Source organism: Balaenoptera musculus, chromosome 5 (genome assembly GCF_009873245.2).
Source record: "Balaenoptera musculus isolate JJ_BM4_2016_0621 chromosome 5, mBalMus1.pri.v3, whole genome shotgun sequence".
Classification (NCBI taxonomy): domain Eukaryota; kingdom Metazoa; phylum Chordata; class Mammalia; order Artiodactyla; family Balaenopteridae; genus Balaenoptera; species Balaenoptera musculus.
Window position 1 is genome coordinate 18232810 of NC_045789.1, and position 24870 is coordinate 18257679.

The 24870-nt window shown below is 33.5% G+C and overlaps 1 protein-coding gene across 1 annotated transcript in view; it reads right to left on the reverse strand.

The window, feature by feature from the left end:
* Positions 1-24870, reverse strand: part of STPG2 (sperm tail PG-rich repeat containing 2) — a 344744-nt gene that overhangs the window by 311884 nt on the left and 7990 nt on the right. The window contains exons 3-5 of the mRNA XM_036853457.1: positions 17041-17205; positions 5866-5978; positions 2632-2743 (exon numbers count right to left, since the gene is read on the reverse strand). Of these exons, the coding sequence (XP_036709352.1) occupies positions 2632-2743; positions 5866-5978; positions 17041-17205 (390 nt within the window). The remainder of the gene's footprint in view (positions 1-2631; positions 2744-5865; positions 5979-17040; positions 17206-24870) is intronic.

Consider the following 24870-nt stretch of genomic DNA (forward strand, 5'->3'; position numbering starts at 1 on the left):
GAAAACTGGACAGCTACATGTAAAAGAATGAAATTAGAAGACTCCCTAACACCATAAACAAAAGTAAACTCAAAATGGATTAGAGACCTAAATGTAAGACCAGGCACTATAAAACTCTTAGAGGAAAACATAGGCAGAACACTCTTTGACATAAATCACAGCAAGATCTTTTTTGATCCACCTCCTAGAATAATGGAAATAAAAACAAAAATAAACAAATGGGACCTAATGAAACTCAAAAGCATTTGCAAAGCAACGGAAACTACAAACAAGATGAAAAGACAACCCGCAGAATGGGAGAAAATTTTTGCAAGCAAATCAACGGACAAAGGATTAATCTGCAAAATATATATGCAGCTCAATGTTAAAAACACAAACAACCCAGTCCAAAAACGGGCAGAAGTCCTAAATAGACATTTCTCCATAGAAGACATACAGATGGCCAAGAAGCACATGAAAAGCTGCTCAATATCATTAATTATTAGAGAAATGCAAATCAAAACTACAATGAGGTATCACCTCACACCAGTTAGAATGGGCATCATCAGAAAGTCTACAAACAGCAAATGCTGGAGAGAGTGTGTAGAAAAGGGAACCCTCTTGCACTGTTGGTGGGAATGTAAATTGATACAGCCACTATGGAGAACAGTATGGAAGTTACTTAAAAAACTAAAAATAGAATTACCATATGACCCGGCAATCCCACTACTGGGCATATACCCAGAGAAAACCATAATTCAAAAAGACACATGCACCCCAATGTTCATTGCAGCACTATTTACAATAGCCAGATCATGGATGCAACCTAAATGCCCATCAACAGACGAATGGATAAAGAAGATGTGCTACCTATACGATGGAATATTACTCAGCCATAAAAAGGAACAAATTGGTTCATTTGTAGAGACGTGGGTGAATCTAGAGACTGTCATACAGAGTGAAGTAAGGCAGAAAGAGAAAAACAAATATCGTATATTAACTCATATATGTGGAACCTAGAAAAATGGTACAGATGAACAGGTTTGCCGGGCAGAAATTGAGACACAGATGTAGACAACAAACATATGGACACCAAGGGGGGAAAGCAGCAGGGGGGTGGGGGGGTGTGATTAATTGGGAGATTGGGATTGGCATGTATACACTAATATGTATAAAATGTATAACTAATAAGAACATGCTATATAAAAAAATAAATACAATTCAAAAATAAAAAAAAAATTTATAAACCTCTAGCCAGGCAAACTAAGAAACAAGAGAGAGGATACAAATTACTGATATCAGAAATGAAGGAGGGGACATCACTACAGTTCCCATATACATTAAAAGAATAAAGGAATACTATGAACAATTCTATGCCCATAAATTTGATAACCTTGATGAAAAGGACCAATTTCTTAAAAGACTCAATCTCCCAAATTCTCATGAGAAGAAATAGATGATCTGAATAAGCCTATGCCTATTAAAGATATCAAGTCAATAATTCATAACCTTCCAAAACAAAAAGCACCAGACCCAGATGGATTCACTGGTGAATTCTACCACACATTTAAGGGAAAAAATTATACCAATCTCTACAATGTCTTTCAGAAGATATAAGCAGAGGGAATACTTCCTAACTCATTTTATGAGGCCAGCATTACCTTAATACTAAAACCAGACAAACACATTACAAGAAAACCATAAACCAGTATATCTCATGATTCTAAATGAACACTTTTTATCTTCTTTGAGATTTATAATTGTTATTCTATGAAAACAATTGCATTATATTACTCTGTTATTGTATCTTTTTCTAATAGTTCTATAAGCAATATTTTTCCTTGCTAATTAATATTCAGGGGAAGACCGAGAAAATTCTTATTGAAATACTCACTGATTTCTCAACTGAGAGTCATTTATCCTTACTCTAAATGATCCATTTTGAAATGTTTACCCTATAATCTTCAAGTTTTTAAGTTTAAATATACTAGAGGAAAAAAATCCAAGGTTTTTGTGCCTACAAGTTCCAAATAATTAAACTGACATAGCTACAAAAAATATTTAATGGCATTTAGATTTTTATATTAATAAATATACACTACCTAGAACAATGAAGATAAAAATCTTACTATGTACTAACCAGACTTCACCAAGAATATTATTCTTAGTTCTCAAAATCATATTTTAAGGAGAGAAAGATTTAAAAACTAACGAAGGTCCCTAGATAACATCAAAGGAAAATAAGTTATCCTGAAGCTAAATACTGAGAATAGTTGAAGATATTTAGAACATTTATCCTCACTAGAAAAGATTTAAAGGGAGATTTAAAAGAAGTCATAGGAAAAGGGAGAATAAATAGACAACAAGCAGGTAAATTTAGGTCAGTTTAAGAAGGAAATTGCAGGAAACAGAGTATTCCACTACTGAAACAAGAAACCTTGGAGGTATTGAGTTCTTTATCACAAGAGGTGTTCAAGCAGAGAATAGCGATCAACTTGCAGGAAATTTTAAACACAGTTCCTCAGTTCCTTCCACAAAATTCACTGAGTGACAACTACCTACGAGTAACAGTAGAAGAGTACTCTGTGTGATAATAAGATTCAATGACCTTAAAATCTAGGAAGTAGATGAAATAGTTACTTTTCAACTTACCTTTTTTTCCTCCTGCAATATTATTACTTCATAAAGTCGTGGGAGATTTGAGCAATGATTTTGCTGTTGATCTTTCTTGATGTTAATATTTTCATAATGTAGTGCCTTTTTCCTTTAGAAAATTCAGAAAAAAGTTATTCTCAATTTCAAATATATAAATGTCTATATAAGTTAAGAGAATATTTTTACACCAACATTTCCTGCTTAAAAAGTATTCAGTAAGATATCTGGGTGTGTTAGGCCAATATATCCTAAACTCTGTCAGATCTATTCATTTATATTGGTTAGATCTGCGTTTTCCAATTCAGAGCATTAAAATATACCTATTCTAATAATGATTCCAAAAAGAAAACAAAATGTGGGATTTATGTCATGAGTTTAAATAAAGAGCTACCAAAAAAAGTTTCCCGTGTAGTTTATTCACCATAAAAGGTCTTTACAATTTCAAGTCACTTGGTATTTCAACTATTAACTAAAATAAGGGGAAAATAGTCAATGCTATTTATATCATAAAACAATCAGGAAAAGGGCATAAAGAAAGATCTTTGAAAATTAAAGGGAAGCTTATTTTCATTGAAATTTACACAAGTAAGAATAATAAACCAAGTAAGCAGTGAGTAACATCCCAAGCTCTGGAGTCAGACAGCCTGATATGAATCCTAACATTGCTACCTACTAGCTATGTGACCTTACACAAATCACCCACCCTCTCTAAACTTCAGATTTGATTCTTCATCTGTGATTGGAAATAGTATTAACCAATTCTCAAGGTTGTAATGATTAAAGTGGATAATATATGTGAAGTGTTTACTGCCATACAAAACCCATAGTAAGTATACAATAACTGTTAGCTATTATTAAGAATTATATTTAAATAGGTTATTTTTTTCTAATTCTTAAAAAGAATTTGAAAAAAAAGTCATATTAAACACTTCCAGTGAACTATACTGAACATAAGAAGATTAAAAAAAGATAATATAAAAACATAAAAACAAATGTTTAAGTTACATAATTGCCATTTTTTTTGTTTGTTTAGACATTACTATGATTTAAACATGCATATAACATCTCAGTTCACTGTCAAATGCTGACTTCATTGATTTTTTTGCACAAAATTCAACAAATGAACTTATTTTCAAAACCTCAAATAGTTTTATGGATAAAAAATTTATATTTGGCATATCAAAAGGGTCACATATCATTTAGGTCTGTGTTTTCCCAAAAAGAAACCTATGAGCTCATCTTTCCATTCAAAATACCCAAGTATTTCCATTTTTATACCATATCAAATCCACAATAATTATGACTCAATCAATAAACAAAAAGTAGAAAAAAAAAAAAAGGTAGAAAATATCAACTACCAGAAGGAACCAAGACAAGTTCAAATAAAAGATACAGTGAAGTCAGCAAAACCAAAGAGCAAATTACAGAAATGATGAAATATCTGATGCAGTTAGGAATGCAATCTATATGCACACATTCCTACTAGCAAAAGTGAAAATACAAACAGAAGAAAAGAAGAAACAAGGGAAATAACAAATATCAAAGAGAAAGTAACATTTAAAAAAAAGGAGAGAGGGAATTCCCTGGCAGATCCAGTGGTTAGAACTCCATGCTTTCACTGGCGTGGGTCCGGGTTCAACCCCTGGTGGGGGAACTAAGATCCCGCAAGCCGTGCAGTGTGACCAAAAAAATAAAAAATAAAAAATAAAGTCAGGCAGACACTTATTAAAAAAAAAAAAAAATAGGAGAAGAATGGGAGTGGGACAGGGCTGGAGAAGTAAAAAGGACTGTCAGGAAAAAACTATCAAGCAAAATCAGAGCAATAGAATTAGACAGAATGCTGGTCTGAGGTACTTAGTTAGACGTGTAGGGGAATGGATGGAAAACAATCATCACAGAACCACGTACCCTAAACAGGGTTAATTTTGCTTAATGTTAATTTAACCTCAATAAAACTGACAGGCAGGCAGGCAGACAGATAGGAAAGCAAACCAGCCAAACTGGAAGAAGAAAAAGATAAGAGTAAAATACTAACAAAAGCATTATCTCAAGGGGATGAGTAGAGTTAGAGCATTTGACAGACTTTGTTTTATTTGGAATGACAAAGATTAAATTTAGATCCCATTAAGCTGTATATACATGTTAAACTTCTAGCGTAACTACTAAAAAAATTAAAATACATGGCATATCTCCCATATTAGGAGAGTGAAAAAATGAAAAGGACAATAGAATAGGGTATAAATTCCCAAAAATAAGGGCCATGTTTTATTCTTTTTATTCTTAGTTACTAAGTTTAGTACTAAGACATAGCAAGAATTCAAACAATGTTTGTTCAGTGAATGAATAGTAGTAGGGGAGTTTAAGTAAGAGCCTAAGCTACATCCACTGCTGGTATACAGATGTGTCTGAATCTGTCCAGCAAAGTAATTGGATAGGTAATCACTGTGGAACTTCCTGCTAGAAAACTCGTCCAATGAGAGAGAAAGGATCAGGCAGATAAACTGGAACCTGTTAAAAATTAAATCATGAAAAGCAGCGATAGATTCTGAGAACAACATGATATCTGTTACTCAGTTTTGCCTTCCATGGACTCATGTCTAAGACCTTACTGTAAGAGTAGGAGAAAATAAAGACAGAAAGAATTATTTTACAAGAAATGTATTTCCTAGTTAGACTTCATAAATATTACCTTCAACCTAATGTTATGGCTCTGACTTATACTGAGAATGCCTTCTAAATCCATCATGTAGTCAAAAGAATGGACACCAGAGCCAGGAACAAGATGCAGAATCCTGGGTCACCTTCTTTTATATTTTCTCTGATCTTTTCTCTATCTTGTAATTAAAGACAGTATATTTTAGTACTTAGATACATGGGCTGTATAACCGAAAAGGCCTCAGTCAATGTCAAGCTCTGCCACTTAATAGCTACATAATATTAAATACATTATTTATTCTCTCTGACCCTTTCATTTTTCACTGATAAAATAGGCATAACAATAGTTAACTACACAGACACTTGTGAAGATAAATGAATTAATACATGTAAAACAGGTAGCACAGGATCTGGCAGACAGAAAAGCAATAGTTTTCATATAGGTTACTCTAAAATATCATATTTCTTGAAGTTTTTCATACTGATTTTTCCTTTCATAACAGCATAACCTAGTCTAAATTATTAGAATATTTATAGTCAAAAACTACAGTAAAGATATACTATTTTTTTACTTACTGGGTTATATCATACTGTCCAGGACCAGGCCCTGACTTTATAGGTAACTCTAGTCTTCCCAAAGAGTTGCCAAAATGTATCCCCTTGTATTTCAAAGTTACATTGGAAAAATCCTCACAAAAGAAAAAAAAAAAAGTGAAGATGAGAGACAATTTAAATAAATCATGAAACAATGTTTAACTTTACTTAAGTCTAAAGCGAGGGTAGCCTTAGTCAAGGAGTTCCCACTGGTAAATGCTAGACTCTTCCTTGATACATCTCAAGAGTATCACTCTGTGCCCCATCCCACTCCTGAGTCAACCAGGATTCCCAGAGAAGAGCCTCTAGTTTAGCATATCCTCAACCAATATGAACAACTTTGCTCTTGGCAGTACACTCAACAACCTAAAATCTTAAGGGCAATGAAAATTAGCTCCTCATCATTTAAAAAGGGGAGGAAGGGCAGAATTGCACGATTTAGGGAATGGGAAAGCCTAACAAAAATGACTTAATTAAATAGAAATTAATTTTAAGAAATTAAAATTCAAACATCACCAACAGATACTAGATAACTTCTAATTACCTGGTAAGTGCAGAAGATATTCATGTGAAGTTTTCATAGAGTAACAAATATATAACAAAACTTAAACACTACCCCAAATCATTTCATAGTTAATGTTTGAGGTCAGGATCAGTACTTTAATGCCAAAGAAGTCATTTGTGACAAGAGAAATCAACAATCATCTTCCTTCACAGTCATACAATAAGCATGACTCACTAAAGAGTTCACTTTAGAGAAGTTAAAACACCTGCTTTCATTAGAAACTAATAAAAGAATAAAGTATGAAACACAAACAGTAGCCTCTCATAGGAATTCTTGTGTTGACCTAATAATACATTCTAAACTGAGCAATCATTTAAGAAATTTATAAAATCTTACCTTTTTAACTGATAGTAAAAGGTAACTCTAGTCTATTTCACTTACTTTTAATTCATATTTGTAAAAATATAGCTTTAAAAGAGGCATGGATTATTAAACCAATTAATATATACATTGAATAAAATCCCAGTAACATAAACTGATAGTTTAACTGCATAAAACAGTATGTCAGTTGTTCTAGGTGACCATTACTATTCTTGAATAGTGGAACCAATCTCTCTCAATTACCATTATAAACAATATTAATGAAATAAATAGCAATTAAATGATTAGAAAGCATAATTCCAGTTCAGATTGGTGAATCAAACCCACATCTGCCCCCCTCTCCTACCAGAATCTCAGAAGAAGAGTATAAAATAGATGTAAATTATTAGTACTAGAAGCTAAGAGAGGGTATCATTCACATTCCACTTCAAGGAATTTCTGGAAAATATAGCACAGCAGAGACTAGAACCGGAAAAAGACCTCACTACACATTAAAAGAACCTCAGCTGAACCCTATTAACATCCCCAGAAAGACAGAAACTAGAGGTAAGGATGGACTCATGGGTAGTGAGTAGCGAGCAATTCTCAAAACTACTAATAACCTTAGAGATTTATTTGCACCAGTGCCATTACACGAAGTGATGAAAGAATGCTAAAACCCATTCCATTCTTGCCATGGATGGTTGGAAATAAATTGGAAGCACTGCCACTGTCTCCTAACAAGGACAGACTTCCTAGTTAGAGAGGCACCACTCCAGAAACCTTTGGGATAGCACAACAAAATCCAAAAATAAGCTGGTACAGCACTAAAATTCCCTACTATGTGAAAACATCTTTTACTTCCTAGAACTTAACACTAACAGCTAGCCCTCAAATATTATAAAATACAAACACAATAAAACTAAACTTTCCCTTTTATACCACCTGAACTTAAAGAATTAAACAGGGGCCAACACAATCTCTGACAGAACTTTGATGTTTGCATGAAGTGAAATGGGACCTTTGTTGATTCTTTCATCATAGATGGCAAGCTCAAAGAGAAATTGAATTACAGTTTTTCTAAAGGTTTCTCCTGCTTCAATTTTAGTAAATCTCCTTGTTTGTTCCTTGCTTGGGTGATGGAGGATGTTGGAGCTGAGGGTACAGAAATAGGGAGTTACTAACTATGTCCAAATAAGATTCAGACATATTTTGGAACGTCTAGTGAATAGAGCAAATCAACCAGAAGGTGAACGCAAAAACTATTACTATGGGAAGCAGCTAATCATGGTAACCCACACCCAGTTAGAAAAGTCTTACTGTCAAAAGAGTGCCAATGCTGGGGCTTCCCTGGTGGCGCAGTGGTTGAGAATCTACCTGCTAATGCAGGGGACACGGGTTCGAGCCCTGGTCTGGGAAGATCTCACATGCCGCGGAGCAACTAGGCCCGTGAGCCACAACTACTGAGCCTGCGCGTCTGGAGCCTGTGCTCCGCAACAAGAGAGGCCATGATAGTGAGAGGCCCGTGCACTGCGATGAAGAGGGGCCCCCACTTGCCGCAAGTAGAGAAAGCCCTCGCCCAGAAACGAAGACCCAACACAGCCATAAATAAATAAATAAATAAATAAATAAATAAATAAATAAATGGATGGATGGATGGATGGATGTATGAATGGAATAAATGAGTGGCAGTGCTAACTACTGAGTATTTTCTATTGACTGAATTTGCCTTCTAACAGACAATCCCCCACTGGATTTATGCCTGTATTCTGTAGAGTGCAAAAGGGCTATGATAAAAATCTAAAAGACATTTCATTAAAACACTGGTAAAAATCAAGGCTACTTTTAGACCATTCTATCTAATAGAGTATAAAACAAAGAGAGAAGAGCATTATCCCCCCAGCTTCACCTCAGCTCATCGTGCAGCTTTCGCTCTGATGGAGTATATGGGTGGAAATGCCCAGCAGAGAGCACCATCTGGCAAGAGACTGAACTGCCTGGGGGAACAGAAGCTGTCTCAGTGGAAACAGACTTATTCAGAAGCATGCTTGAGACAGCCCTTCTAGAAGCCCCTGTGAAGGGGAACTTTGCAGAAGGCTGGAGGTCTACCACATCAACAGGAGGAGACTACATACACATATTTGAGTTACTAACATAATTGTGACTCTCTGTAGTACCCACAATCCAATAAAGCCTGGGAAAACTTGTTACATAAATAAAAAGCATTAATCCTTATTCCCACCAGGAATATTTCCAGCACTGTTAAGTGGTCTTAATGTGCTTAGCTTATTGATATGCAGATTCCTTCTAATGAACTACAACACAAAGAGCAGAGAGGTATTTCCCCTCTTCACTAATCAGCTTTAACACACTATGAAGCTATAACACTATAAAGCACCAAATCAAAGTAAGACACTGATATTATTATTATTGTTGTTACTGTTATAAATAGGTTGTCTAGTTGACACATGATCCCCAAGCCCAGACTCTTGTCAGTCCTAGGAGGAACAGAGCTATGAATAAAAGCTGAAAGGGCTATCCTACCAATCTCTCTAATGCATAGGGTATACACTGCTTTAGCACTTCTGAGTGTAACACAAAAGGAAATAAGGCAGTCAGATCATCCAAAGGCTTTGGGTCTGGGGGTGCAGAGACAAACACCATAACAACTAGCAGAACAGCACAGAAAAACAGCACAGACTGACATGTCCAGCTGAGCAGCAGATGGTAGTAGAGGCGTCCTGGAAGAAACCATGGCATCCGCTAGAGTAGATGAAAAGCAGCCCATTCCTTCGGGTCAATGGCAACCCTGAAGATTGCTGCACCCCACAGAGCTTCAGGAAAGGAAAGAATGATCAGCCAAGCAACATTGTTTTGCTCAGATAAGTGTCCTAGACCAGCTTTCAAATGAAATTACTTAATAGAGGCATGGATTTTAAAAGTGCATACACAGTTTTGATGGCAGAAAGAGAAAATTTTTTCACTCGTACTTTATTTTTACTTAGAAATGAAACAAAGTTTCATAATTGTGAAGATTTTAGGCACAGTAAGTAGTGAGACAAATGTAGAACTCTCTTCTTATATAATAAATATAGCCATGTTAGATATGCCAGATATTTTCTATGTTTCAGGCAGGAGCATATCTAATATATTGATTTACTATAGCCTATAGATTTGTAAAAATAAAATCAGTATTTGAAAACAGAGCATTTTGACAAATCATCTTTAACATTATATTTTTATACCCTAAAAAGTATAAGTTACAGTTTTATAGTAATTCTTCTATACAGCATTTCAGGAGAAATTATGTCCAAGTAGAATTATGTCTAAGAAGCTTTCCTGAGGTTAATTATTGTGATTTGGCAGGTCAACTGTTTAACAATTCTTAAGGTAATCCAGCAGAAGGAAAGACTATGCACACACACCATTCAAGACACCAGCAAAATCCTTTTCCTGTGTATACGCTGAAATTCATTTCATTTAAACCATGTGAACTACTTAACTCACTAACCTCTACAGTTCTCAGGTAAATGTTCAATTGGAAATTTAATTTAAAAGACTTTTAAAAATACAGATAGAAAATAAAGAACAAATTGATGTACTCTAAATCACACTCTCCTTATGTCAAGAAATGTTGACAACAGATGTAGAGAACAAATGTATGGACACCAAGGGGGGAAAGCGGGGTCAGCTGGGGTGGTGGTGGTGGGATGAACTGGGAGATTGGGATTGACATATATACACCAATATGTATAAAATAGATAACTAATAAGAACCTGCTGTGTAAAATTCAAAAAATGAAAATAAATTAAAAGGATGTGATATTAGAAACAAACAAACAAGAAGTGTTGACAATACCATCTTCAAGGTCATCGTCAGCTTGGAAAATCATTAGCAAATAAAATATGACTTAATTGAAGCAAACTCAGCACGGAGGTGCATTATTTTAAGTGAATGATGTAATATAACTTGAAGAATTGCTAACTGCCACTTTCACTGACAGTGAAATCAATGAAGAAGGGACTATGCAACTTTCTTCTCATGTCTTTTCCATAATTAAGTGTGGAAATAGAATTTGTGAAGAATTAAAAGTCCCAAAGTGCGGCAGTTCAAAACACTAATGGACTGCATTCCAGTGCGGCAGCACACAGGTAGTTCCCAGCATGTTATCGTTAGCAAATATGGCAGTGTCATAATTCCAACTGCAAACTCTGCTTGTGAAATCCACCTCTGAAAAGCAGACTTCTAATGGTTACCTGGGCTCTTCTTTTGAAAAAGAGAGAGAGAGAAGCTACATTTTCTAATTCAAAATGTTATACAAAATAATTTATATAGAGAATTTCTCTTTACAGATTAAATATAGCTAAAAATTACCATTTGTTGGCTAGTCTTATACAACTTGTAATTTCAGAGTTGCTTCTATATTTAAGCTATATAAGATACCTTCAGCAGATGTTATTTCAACAGTTCAGGGAATAATCACAATAATTACCTATCTGTTGGATTATTTTCTCAATTTTCTATTAATGTTCACATCTGGAAACTGAGCCCACATATAGTATTATCTCAAAAAGCAGCTAAAGAGATACATAGAATTATCAGAAATTTGGATAATACTTGAATTAACATTACTACAGTATCAATTTTGTAATAGTCCCTGAGGCACCTGTGTTTTTTTTTCCCCTGCAGGAAAAAACAACAAAATTAAGCCTTCAGCTACTGACCTTTGCAACCCCACTTCTAGTTTTTCTCTCAAATTCAAGATGGAGATTTCAGAAAATATCACAATTCAATTCAAATTAAGCTTTGTTGAATCTTCTTGAATATTAACGACTGTCTTTAATTTATATGTAAATCTATGTTTTTACAAACATGTTTTCTTAAATTTGATCTAGATTTTCATTCTAATGAATACAAGTTGGATCGAATCAGTAATTACTAAAATAGGTCATCAAATTGGACCTATTAAAATTGTAGAATAAATTTTCTTATTGTTATTTCTCTCTTCTATGAATAGTAATGTAGCCAAAAAGAAATCAAATTTTATATGTTAAAGTAATGTTTATTCATATATGAAAAATGTTTTGCACATCTAGGGAAGCTTGGAGGCATTATTCTGGCCTTTTAATGGATGATACATTATTCTGAAACAAAGAAATAGCATATACAAAAAATATAATTTTAAAGCAAGAATAACATTTTGAGATTTAAGTTAAGAGTAACAGAACTGTTTAAGCTGAGACCAAGGATCAATGACTACTGTGAAAAAGAAATACTAGTTCCAATATATTAAACCAAAGTTTTTCCAGGATATTTTAGATAAGAAAACTTAGCACAAAGAGCTTAAGTGACTTGGCCAAAGACAAATAACTAGTAAGTAGCGAAGCCAAGAAATAAACACAAGCAGTCCAGTTCCATTACACTACCTTTCATAATTGTCCTTTACCTTGGACAGAATATACTGATATTAGACCATAGGACTTCCATTAATTTCAATGTAATTTTTACAGAGTTATCTCCATTGTTCTTCTGAGCATATCTTTTTTTTTTTTTTTTCTGAGCATATCTTACTCAAATATCTAAGATACTGGCACTGTCTGTGGATGAAAATAATTATTTTTATATTATTAACAGGATGATAGGATAGTCAAGGCCTGGAAAACCAGGCATGGCATAGAGAGGGAGAGCAAAATACTCCTGGGATAAAATACCCTATAGCCAGAAAGAAATGGAAATTCTAAGGGTGTGAACAGGAGACATATCTATAACTTACAATATCTTTACTCTCCATTTTATCAGAGGTAAGTTGGTTATTCATAAGTTTTATAGTATGGAGCAGTCTATCAGGTCTTAAAATACCTGTATTTGAAGATAAAATGTATCATCTCTAGTGTGTTCTATAATCAATAGAAATTTAAAAACAGGAGTTACAAACTAAAAGTAAAATACCAGCTTGTCTATTTACCTTTACCTTTGTACTTTAATTCTTTAAACAGAATGTGAGTTATTGTCTAATGAACTTTCATTTCATCCTAAGGAACTCTAGAATTTATTTTAGAGGGTGTACTACAGACAAAATCTATCAGTTTCTGTTTATCTGGGAATGTCTTAATTTTGTCTTCATTTTCAAAGAATAGTTTTGCTGATTATAGAATTCTCAATTAGCAATCTTTTTTATTTCAGTACTTTGAATATATCACCTCGCTGCCTTCCAGCCTCCATGGTTTCTGATAAGTCATCTGTTAATCTTCTTGGGGATTTCTTGTCACTTTTCTTGCTGCTTTCAAGATTTCTCAACGTCTTTGGCGTTCAACAGTTTGACCGTGATATATCTAGGTGTGCATCTCTCTGAATTTATCCTACTTGCAATTCAATGAGGTTCTGGTATGTGTAGATTGTTTTTCATCAAATTTGGGATGTTTTCAAGTTATTATTTCTTCAACTATTCTCTCTGCCCCCTTTTTCTTCTCTCCTTCTTTGACCCCCATTATGCATACATTGGTATGCTTGATGGTGTCCCCCAAGTCTCGGATGTTATGTTTATTTTTCTTCATACTTTTTTCTTTCTGTTCATCAGGTTGCATATCAATTGACTCGTCCTCAAGTTTGCTAATTCTTTCTTTTGCCAGTTCAAATCCACTAGTGAATCCCTCTAGCGAATTTTTCATTTCCATGATTGTACTTCTCAACTCCAGAATTTCTACATGGCTGTTTTTTATAATTTCTATCTTTATTGATACTGTCTGTTTGGTGAGACATTGTTTTTATATTTCCCTTTAATTATTTAGACATACCTTCCTTTCTTTACTTGAATATATTTAAAATAGTTGATCTAAAGACTTTGTCTAATAAGTCCAACATTCTGGCTTCCTCAAGAACAGTTTCTAATGATTGCTTCTTTTCCTAGGTATGGGCCATATTTTTGTTGTTGTTGTTGTTTTTGCATGTCTCATAATTTTTTGTTGAAAACCAGATATCTTAGATAATATAATGTGGCAACTCTGAAAATCAGAATCTCCCTCCTGCCCCAAAGGTTTATTGTGGGTTTTTTTGTTTAGTGATTTCTGGACTAATTCTCTAAATTCTGTATTCTCTGTCATGTGTGTCCACTAAAGTCTCGGTCTGGCTAGCTGACTGGTCAGGTAATCGTTGGACAGACGTTTTCTTAATGCTTTGAACGAGTAGGTCTCCAACCTTTGCAGAGGTGCACTGTGCATGTGTTGAGACACACCTTCAACACTCAAGTAGGCAGTTTACAAGTCTGTCTTAGCTTTCACTTCCCAAAGGTCACATAGAGGTAAGAGCTTTGTACCTTCTCAAGTCTGGTTTTTGAAGTGACGGGTTAGCAATTCTGAAACTACGTTCAGTGTTTTACAAGATTAAGCAAATAAGTAAATATACTGAGGAAAGTGGGAACCAGGTTTCTCACTGTGGGAGAAGGGAGATCAAACACAGAAAAGGAAATACAAGAATAAACATGTGCACTGAACTGGAATTAGAGATATCAATATAAGCTCAAAGTTTTTAATAGACAGATAAGAAAAAGTATAGATTTCTAACTTTGTCCATTGAGATGGCCTAGAAGGAATGATACCCCAAAGGTACCTAGTGTACTGATCTTGTTTTGAAATATCATTCTCCACTAAATGAAAGTAGAGCTCCTTGAGGAAATGACTGATTCCAACAGCTGTGGCAGCAGAAAAAATAAGATGAACCTGCAACATTTTATTGTGCCATAAAATAAAGAAATGCTCAAAGAATGATGGAGATATGTAAAAAAGACACAACACGCAGACTGAAAGGGCTCCCAAGGGTCAAATATTAAATAATTTTAACCTCAAAATAAATAGTGAGAGTAGTAAATTACAACCTAGTCAGTAAAACAGGAATTCATGAACCCATACTGATATAAATACATAAATGGAAAAGAATATAAAGCTGTTCTTTATAGTAAGTAAAGTGCCAACAAAAAAAATGTTAAAGAAAATATGACATTAGAAAACCACCACTTGATAAACATCACAGTAAAATTGATTCAGGCATCATCAATGGATGTTAAACTAATAGGTGAGAGTTTGATAAGGAATAGGATATCTACTGATTCTTAAAGTAACCTCTCCAAAATATTTATAAATTTTTAAAAATAGTAACTTTACAGTAGATAAAACCGAAAGACACCCCCTCAAGTTAATACCACCAACTACGGGATAAGTAAACATCCTGCGCCTTTTTATGTAATACATTGAGAAGGATGCTTCACTTCTGTAGCATTCCTGCTAAAATATATAAACTTATCCTAATCATGATAAAATATACACGAATCCAAAACTGAGACATATTCTACAAAATAAACAGCCTGTACTCTTCAAAAAGTCAAGGTTACAAAAGACAAAGAAAGACTGAAGAACTGTTCCCAATGAAAGGACTCTAAAGAGACACGACAACTAAATGCAACTTGTAATACCAGATGGGACTCTTGACCAAAACTCATTTTTAAAAGAATATCATTGAGATAATTAGCAATGTTTTTAAAATATCTACAGATTAGATAATAGGATTATATGAATGAAATTTTTCTGATTTTGATAATTACATTGTGGTTATAAAAGAGAATTCTTGTTCTTAGAAATTTTACATTAAAAGTATTTAGGAGTAAAGGGGCATCATGTCTTAAATGTACTCTGAAATTGCTTAATTAAAATAAGAATATAAATATAGAGGGGAAATGATAAAGCAAATGTGATAAAGTGTTAACTGCAGGATCTAAGTGAAAGGTATATGGGAATTATTTGTATTATTCTTGTAACTTTTCTATCAATCTGAAATTATTTCAAAATTTAAAATTACTTTTTTAAAAAAGAAACTCACTAACTGGAAACAATGAATGGATTAGATCTAATATATTGATATAGGTAAATCTAGAAAATATAACATTAAGTGAAACAGCAAGCAACCTGCATGCCAGATGATAACATTCACTTAAATGTTTTAAATCATACAACAATACATATTGTTATTTATATGTAGTAAAGATTTACTGTTTACTTTGGCAAAGGGAAAAGAATGGAGGGAGGGAAATTGGGTAGGGTAATAATTGTAATAATATATTTATTTTAAAATATAGCTAATTTGAGTATAATAAAATTTTAATATGTGTTATATGAGATGGTGGGTACATGGTTATCTGTTTTTATGTTTGTTCAAGTATATGTGCAATTATATAAATTATAATAAAAATATTTTAGGAATAAAAACTTAACAATTCAAAGTATCTAAGACTCCAAAATACCCCAGTATACCTATTGCCAAAAACCAAATGGTTTCATAAGGTGCTTAAGCCTAAGCCCAAAGATGGAGACATGTTCAAACAATAGAGAGTATTGGGAGTAAAAGTCAAGCCAAATCCTGAAAATACCTTTTCTTTGACCAAGATGTCTCTTCAACCTCTCCTTAAGTCTACCCTAAATTTTTGCCATTTTCCTCACTAGGATTACTTCTTCCAGATCTCATAAAAGTATAAAAATATAACAGATTCAAAGCACTATGTACTTCAGTCTTGTAACTAAGTAAAACCAGACATATCTATATTCATGGATAAATCATACATTTCAACTGGCTGAATGAAATTTTTGCTCAACTCTGGCCAGGTTTGAAATTTAAAGCCTGGATGAGATGGATCTGCCATATTATGTTTGATATTTTAATCAGAGAGAAGCTCCTTATCTTTTTTAAACAATCATTTATGAAACAAATAATGCTTATACTATCAGATTCAAATTCTTTTATAAATGAAAGGCTTTTTTTCCCCTTTCAAATTAAAGAAAAGAATATCTATGTATTGCATATGCTTATACACTGTAGCAGAGACTTTAAGTAAGTTAAACTATTTCCTCTTTTTCCTGGATACAGTTAGACTGTATTTCCCAGGCTCCTTGGCAGTTAAGTGTGTCCATGTGCCTGAAATTTAACTCCCAGGCCTAGCCTACAAAAAACCCCCACTACCAGTTCTCTGTCCTCTTTCCCCTTCTGCCAGCTGGATACAGATGACACGAAGGCCTTTGGAGATGACAGTAACATGACTGGAAAAAGCCTGTGTCCCTGAATCTCTACATGGAGGAACATCTCTTATCAACAAGAAATGTCCATATGAATGAGGAAAAAAAGAATTTCTGTTGCATTAAGCCACTGAGATTTGGGGGTCTATTTGTTACTGCAGTTAGTATTACATTAACTAGAACATGCATAATCATAAACAGTCTTCCAACTGTCAATGTGAAATGTATCATACTTACAAACTGAGGTTTATAGTATGCTGGACCTAGTGTACTGTCAATAGCAGGTGGAAAATGTTTTGTGATGCTGCCATCCTCATTAATATGATAACCATATGACCGTCCACAAGAAGGAATCGAAGGAACATCAACACTTCTGGAAACTGTAAGTGCCCTTGACATTTTCTGTAAAAAAAAAAAAAAAAAAAAAAAATTATATTATTTACTCAAAGACAAGAAAAGGAATGAATAAACAAATATTAAAATTTACTAAAAGACAACTATTAAATATTGACTTTATGAGTTTTATAATATAAACCAAAATTGTTTGTCTGTAAAAGTAATTTATAAGAGTGAATTCAAGTCTTACCTCATAATATAAACCAAGATTTAACCAAACTACTATTAAATAGTAACATAAACCATAATATAAACTAAACTACTGTTAAAGCCACTTGTAGAGATAAGGAATCTCTCATCTGGCTCAGTTATTTATCTTGCTTAGTAAAGCAAGCATTAGTGATTCCAAAAACAGGCATTCCTACAGTCACATCAACAATCAGCAGTTACTTGTGGTTACTTGTGCTATGCTATCATAGTATCTGCCAGGTAAAAACAAACTTTATATTTTCTGTAACACTTTCTGGCTTCATTCTTTTCCAGCTCCTGACTTATCCTCATCTTACCGGTGCCCTGTATAAATATCCTAATTTTGCAGACCATGTAGCAAGGAAAATGTCTGATATGATGCTAAATGGAAATTTAAAATATGAAATATAAAATTGAATTTATTACTATAGCTATGTAAGTTATGTAAAATTATATGTAAGTGTATAAAGTCATATACATATACGATTTGATACTGAAAAGAGCTATGCAAAAATTAACAGAATTATCAATGTTAGAGTCAGAAGTTTTAAGGTGCTTATCCTTTTTTTAAAATTTCCTTTAATGGAAAACATTTTATAATTGAAGTAAAAACAGAAAGGAGTAACATATATTAGGAATACCAGTATAAAATATATCAAATAAAATACTGGCATTTAAATGATTCAGTAATCTGAAAAATTACTTATTAAGAATTTATTTATAATAGATATATTTAAAATAGATAACCAACAAGGAAAAAAATGAAGGGAAGTTCATATATTCATTAAAAAATAAAAATAAATAGTCTGCAACTTCTATCAAAAAAAAAAAGAATACACTGATCCTCTGTAGGTTTTAAATAAATAAATAAATGCTAGAGTTGACTGCACACATGCCCAATATATAATTGTGTCATAAACATACTATCACTGGCAGAATTTTACTTTTTTTTTATCATTAGAGACAACTATTAAGTAGTTTCAGTGATACTTATGAGAGTGGTTACCAAATTTAAACAGGAAAGTATTGAATGGCCTCCCCTCCATTCACTACTTTCAAAAATTATTTGTATGATGTCAAGACTTTCCAAAATGTAGCCCCAACCTTAGTGAATGCTTCTTCAAGATCCAGTTTGTGATATCCCTAATTCCCTCCAAAAACTATCTACTTTGGGCTACTAGTAAAAATTTTTATTAAACGTTTATTAAAATAGCACTTCATCAACTGTTTTGTGCTGAATTCCATTCATTACTTCCCTGTTAAAGTTATAGATCCCAGGGAGCAGTGATTTGTCTTCTAAGTATTATCAGCGCCTAGCATTATGTCTGGTTCACATAGTTACTCAAAAAATGTCTGATAAACACTTTCATGAGTAAATGAACATTTACTTTGTCCACACACATGAAAGAGCTGATATTTAAGTATACTTATAAACCTTAACCTTATTGTCATTACACTGACATTATTCAACTGAGTACTTAGCCCTAAAATATATCCTCCGAAACAAACAAAGAACTGATTAAAATTTAATTAATATGAGCTATGTGAAGGTGTTACGGAAAGAGGAGAGGGAACTACGCTAAATAAACTATGACCAAAATCTGCTAGATTATATTAATTATTTCAAAGGGGTAGGCTTTTGGTGTAAAGATTATTCTTTATATAACATCAATGTACCTTTCCAAACATATCACCTGCTAATCTCCTACAGAAATTCTTCACTCCAGTCAAAATAATCTTCTCACTGTCCTCCATAAGATCCCACTTCTCTGTCTGCACTCATGTAGTCCTCCATGCCTAGAATGCATATTCCAACCCTATTCTTCAAGGCCAACCTCCTCTATAAATCCTCTACAAATTAGATTCTCTCATAACATTGGGTTGGCCGAAAAGTTCGTTTGGGTTTTTCCATAAGCTGTTACGAAATACATCTTCTTCCTTTAAATTCCTATGGCATTTAATCACATGATCATTCACTTAGCACCTGTCACATGTAATCTTGCATTAGTAATGATCTATATATCTCTCTCATCTAAATTTTGAGCTTATTTATTTCAGGAGTCATGTTTCAAATTTCACTGTATTATTAACTGTACTTACACAGGAGTTTCCTCTATATAGAGAGGTAAACCACTCAGGCAGTTTTTTAAATCTCCCTTACTTTCTGTTCACCACAGACATTAGAAGAGATTATATTATAGATTTATCAAAAGCAGAAGTGAAGTCAAATATTAACATGGTTAAAAACTAAAGTTTATAAACATCAAATATTCATTTAATTATAAACTACAATATGGATACTAATAAATCTACTAATTTTTATGGTAAGTTTTTTAAATGTACTAATCACATAAAACAGTAAACCATTTCTACTTTATTTTAAATTAAAAAAAAAAAAGGCCTTAGAAGCATAATTCAAAATAGCACGTACTGACTGAAGACGCTCTTTAGCCTCTAGTATTTTTCTGTTCATAGCTAATGCTCCAGGATAAGACTGATCATAGCTTGCTGGCCCTGGACCATCTGAAACAAACTTCTTAAAACGTTTCTCCCGGTTTTGTAGACTTTGGCCTCCTTTTATATTATACTAAATTGGAGAGGAAAAATGAAATAATTAAAAGAAACACTTTAAAATTAATACCTATTTGATAAATATTACATATTAATATGAATATTAATAGTTTTAAAACTCAGCCTGAGAAAGTTAAGGCTCTTGACTGAAGACAACTGTCTAATGAGAGAGGGTAATAGGAAAGGATGACAATTAGAGCTCTCAGTTTTAATGCTGAACTCAGACTAAAATTTACTGTAGTTTGAACACTCTTAAGAGAATGCAACACTCAGTTTTAAAACAGGAATCAAAGGCAAAGGAATCTCCAAAGCTGTGGAGCAAGAATAAAGAGTGTATGCTTATGTTTACAGACCCCTGGAGAATTTATACCTCAGAAATGAGCTAAAAATGCTCATATTGGAGGGGAAAAGCAAACCTTCCAAGCTTGTTTAGGATTAATTATTTTCATGAATAACATTTTGGTCATTTCCAGGGATGTTTACGCAGTTTTATTGGCAACAGCTTGGTTTTATACTCAGATTAGTTTTAAACATTGTTTATTGCAGAGAAGAGTCCTGGGAGGAATTGTCCATGGCTCTCCATGTCACATATCTTGATGCTCTAGAATCAGAAATTTATCACCTGGCTAATAGCCAGTTAATTCAAATAAAATTCCATCTTACTAGTCTCACTAAACAGTCACAGTTCAGTCATTTCAAAGATGATTCATATTAACATTGGGTTGGCCAAAAAGTTCATTCGAGTTTTTGTACACTGTTATGGAAAAACCCAAACTTTTTGGCCAGCCCAACAGTTGTTGGCATTTGACTGATCAGATACGGTTTTTTTGTTATTGATTTACCAACAGACCTTTTCACATGACGTGTACATGTCAGTTGTTCACATTCACTATTAACTGAGCCTATCTTTAGTTTGCATCTTATTCAGCTTTATTCAGCTTTTAAGAAATACACAAAAGAGGTCTTCTTTTTTAAAAAATGAGTCAAATTAGATAGTCAATTTGCTACTTGATTACTGTTTTAATAAGATCACAATTCTTATGTTTAAAGAGTTTGGATCTATAATAGTAGACTTTAATGATTTTGTAAAAAAATTAACAAGTTAGATTAAATAATAAAATTGTGAAAAGAGATCTCCTCAAATTTTCATTCTTTGCAAGCCATTACTATAGTCTCTACGATCTGACATTTCAAACTGCAATTTGAATTTATATTGAATACTTCAACAGAGGATAGTAAAAATCAATCTGATTTTTTTTAACTGTGTACAAATTAACCAGGATTTTTTTCAGATTATTCATAATTACAAATTCTAATATTACAAATGGTTACAAAAGAAACTTTCATATGTCAGATAAATGACCCAAAATTATATTACTAAGTAATTATACATTTTATATAAAAACCTGTGAGACAATGGTCTTAGTACTTCTTGAGAACTGTGCTTTGTCTATATGCAATGGCTATTTGATGAATTTTTATATTGTCAGCAATCTCTCAGCTCTACAAGAAGCAGTCTCATCTGAAGGGTGAGGCCATGCACTGTATCACATATGACAGACTATCATTCAGCTCTAATGAGGTATATCTCTCCAATCAAAAATCAAACCTAATCTGGACATCTATTCCTAGGCCTAGCTAATGAGAAATAAGAAATAAACTATTTATCTGGACCCAGGGAAGACATCCCCACATCTAGAACCATTCTCATGTAACAAGGAACAAAACAGTATCTGCCATGCAGAAACAGGTCTGAAACTAGAAGACAACCAGAAAACATGTAACATTTATACTGAACTTCTGGAGTGGGGATCATCCTAGGAAACAGGATATGAACAAAACAAATTACGTGACTTAATAAGTTAATTATCAAAGGATCAGAAGCTTGCACTTTGTAAATCTGATTCTTCTGCTTCTTTTATTATCTTAATTTCCTTTACGTTCTTTTCTACTAAGCAAATTTCCTTTATGTTCCTTTCTATTTTTCTTTTCCTTTTGAAAAAAATTAACATGCTTCAGATATGCTAAAGGAAACAAAGGAAATTTTTTTGCCTATAACTGGGCAAGAGCTATAAAGGCAAAACTTATACTCCCAACCCCAACTTTAGAATAATGGCCACAACCATAGCCAAAGTGAAACAACCATAAGAGGAAGACAGAAATAGGGGAAAAGAATTTCAACTCCCAAATATTCTGCTTTTATAAAAGCTTCAAGTATTCTGTATTTAGCAGTGGAGGTGGGCCCTCACAAATACAACCCACATTTTTGGTTTTTTAAAATTTCATTTGAAGTCTCCAAATAATATTTACTAACTAACCTCTGATAGAAAGCAACATGTCAACCTATGCTTCCAAAAGAAAAGTATAAAGATAAGTTGTTAAATACATGCATTAATTTCCAGTAAGATTATCCCTTTAATTATTATCTAATATATTCATTATGTACAGAATATGTAACCTATGTCACATTACAAACATGTTTCCTAATTCAGCTATTTAAAATGAAATGCCCTTTATTTTTCAAATAGTATGATAAATTCACACTTCTTGAACTTCTAAAAGTTCTGCAAGAATTTAGCCTAAAACTACAAAAAAATCAACAGCAACTATGTAAATAAGTAATAAGTCATTTTTTTAAACAAAGAAAATCAATCTTCTCCTAGCATTTGTTTATAATTTTAAGAAGAAAAGTAGAGAATACCAGAACTCTTTTTCTTAGATCATCTATTACACAAAAAAGCACACTTCCTAATTTCTTATTCTTGAAATCCAAGAAATGTACCCAATTTGGAATAAAATAAAATTTGATCTAAATTGCACTTTATATTATTTTACAGGTAGAACTGACTAAAATCAGTATTAATATAAAATAACACTCCAACATCCTGATACCGGTCACATTTAACAAGTTTGACATCTACCTATTATGCATTTTATTACATTTCCCTCTTGGAATACCGGAGTTACAGATCAGGCTTAATGAGGGAAATACTGGTAGAACTAGCAAGCCCATATACCCATAATATGCTGGTCTGGTCTGTGAGCCATGGAGTGTAGGCAGGAGTGACACTTCTAATGATTAAGTCTAATGTCCCACTATTTCCTGTTTTGCTTTTTGTGCTTTAGGCTCTAGTTTTCTGGAAGTTTTAAGATGTCAGGGAGAAGCAAGACATGTTCCCCTGAATTGGAAGTTGAAACCACCAACTGGCCATTCCAGGTTCTTTATGCTACCAAGCAGAAAACGAAATAAGGTTTGTGTTCTGGCTGGGGTGATTAACCCTGACCCGGACAGAAAAACAGGACTAATGAGAGCCAAGAGGAGTGTGGTGGTATGGAACATAGGGACACCCTGCAGAGCCTCCTAACTAAGCCAGTGAAAATGCTAAGAGCAAGTTTATTTAAAGGTTAAAAAGCAAGCCTAAGAACCAAGAGCTCAGACGCCTTAGATCTGAAGAGTCTGGTGATCCCACTAAGCTTAGAACTCTACTGGATACAGCTCTTGTTGAAGACATGGGGAACATGGAATGAGTAATGGAAAAATCTTAAGCTACCTGTAGCCTCGTGATCAGTTACAGAAACAGAACACGTCCCCACCTGTATTTCCTTGCTTCGTAAATCACTTTCTTTCATTTTCCCTCTTTTTTTTTCCCTATTATAAAATGGCAACACTAATAATGGTTAAAATTTATTGAGTGCCAACTATAATAAGGCACTATTCTAAATGCTTATTAATATATTTAATCCTTAGAAAAAGCCTACCAAGTTATTACCCCTACTTAATAGATGAGGAAACTAAGACCCAAAGAGATTAAGTGGTTAAGATTAAAACTCACAGCTAGTAAGTAGCAGAGATGGATTTTGAATCTAGGTAGTCTAGCTCCAGAGCCCACAATCCTAACCAGTTCTTTATAATAGCTCATGTTGTATTTACCATCGAATCTATAAGTTGCAGAATAATGAAACAGGAATGTTCAAGAACAAGAAATAGCCTAAATCTAGAGATCCAGGATTCATTTAGCAGTGGCACTGTAATACCATCGTTGAATGCAGTAGCTAGATACTAATTTGGCTCCTTCTGGGAAGGAAAATTATACATAAAATAATTGCACTTTTAAAATTATATATATGGGAAGAAGTGTGTGTATGTTGTGTGCATGAGAGAGAACTAGGCAGTCAAGGGGTGAAAAATAATGGAAATCTATTGTTTTTATCTGTCCAGCATCCCTTCTATTATCTGCTCATAACAGCATATTTGCCACCCTTGGGACAATCAAATCTCCCCTATATTTTGTGATTTTAAAGGAGCTTCTAAACACAGGAACCCCTGGCCCAGGAATCATAGGTGTGGGTCCATAATAAAACTGGACCAATCAGATTTTCCCTACTGGGGATTTTAATCTTGAGTGTTGTCGCACATAAAAAGTGGAAGAAGCTATAGAATTAAGTTATCTAATGGCAGTTTCCCATTGAACGATGCAGAAGTTCTTACTACCGAAATACCTGGAATTATCTTAGTCCTATCCTTCTTTAAGACCTGACTGCTCAATTCTTCCTTCAAGTCTATGAGCACCCAAGTACCTTGCCTATAAATCTATGATAAACCTAGTATCTGTTTTAAAAATCCCCTTTATTGCTTGCAACCAAAAACCCCTAACTGGTAGAATCATTGCCATTAATAATTGAGAAAATCTAATGCAAAAATTAAGGCATCATGACTTGATCTGGGCCTCCAACAGGGGAGATAAAGGTCTGCTAGGGTCAAGTAGGAGTCATTATGAATGAGTACAAAATTTATGTGAAAAGGGAAAACTTGATATTAATGATTATAAAGACTGGAGTTACAACCACTGTTTCTGAACATAAATGGACCAGTGAAGATATTCTGGTCACAGACTCCTGAGAAATAGAAGA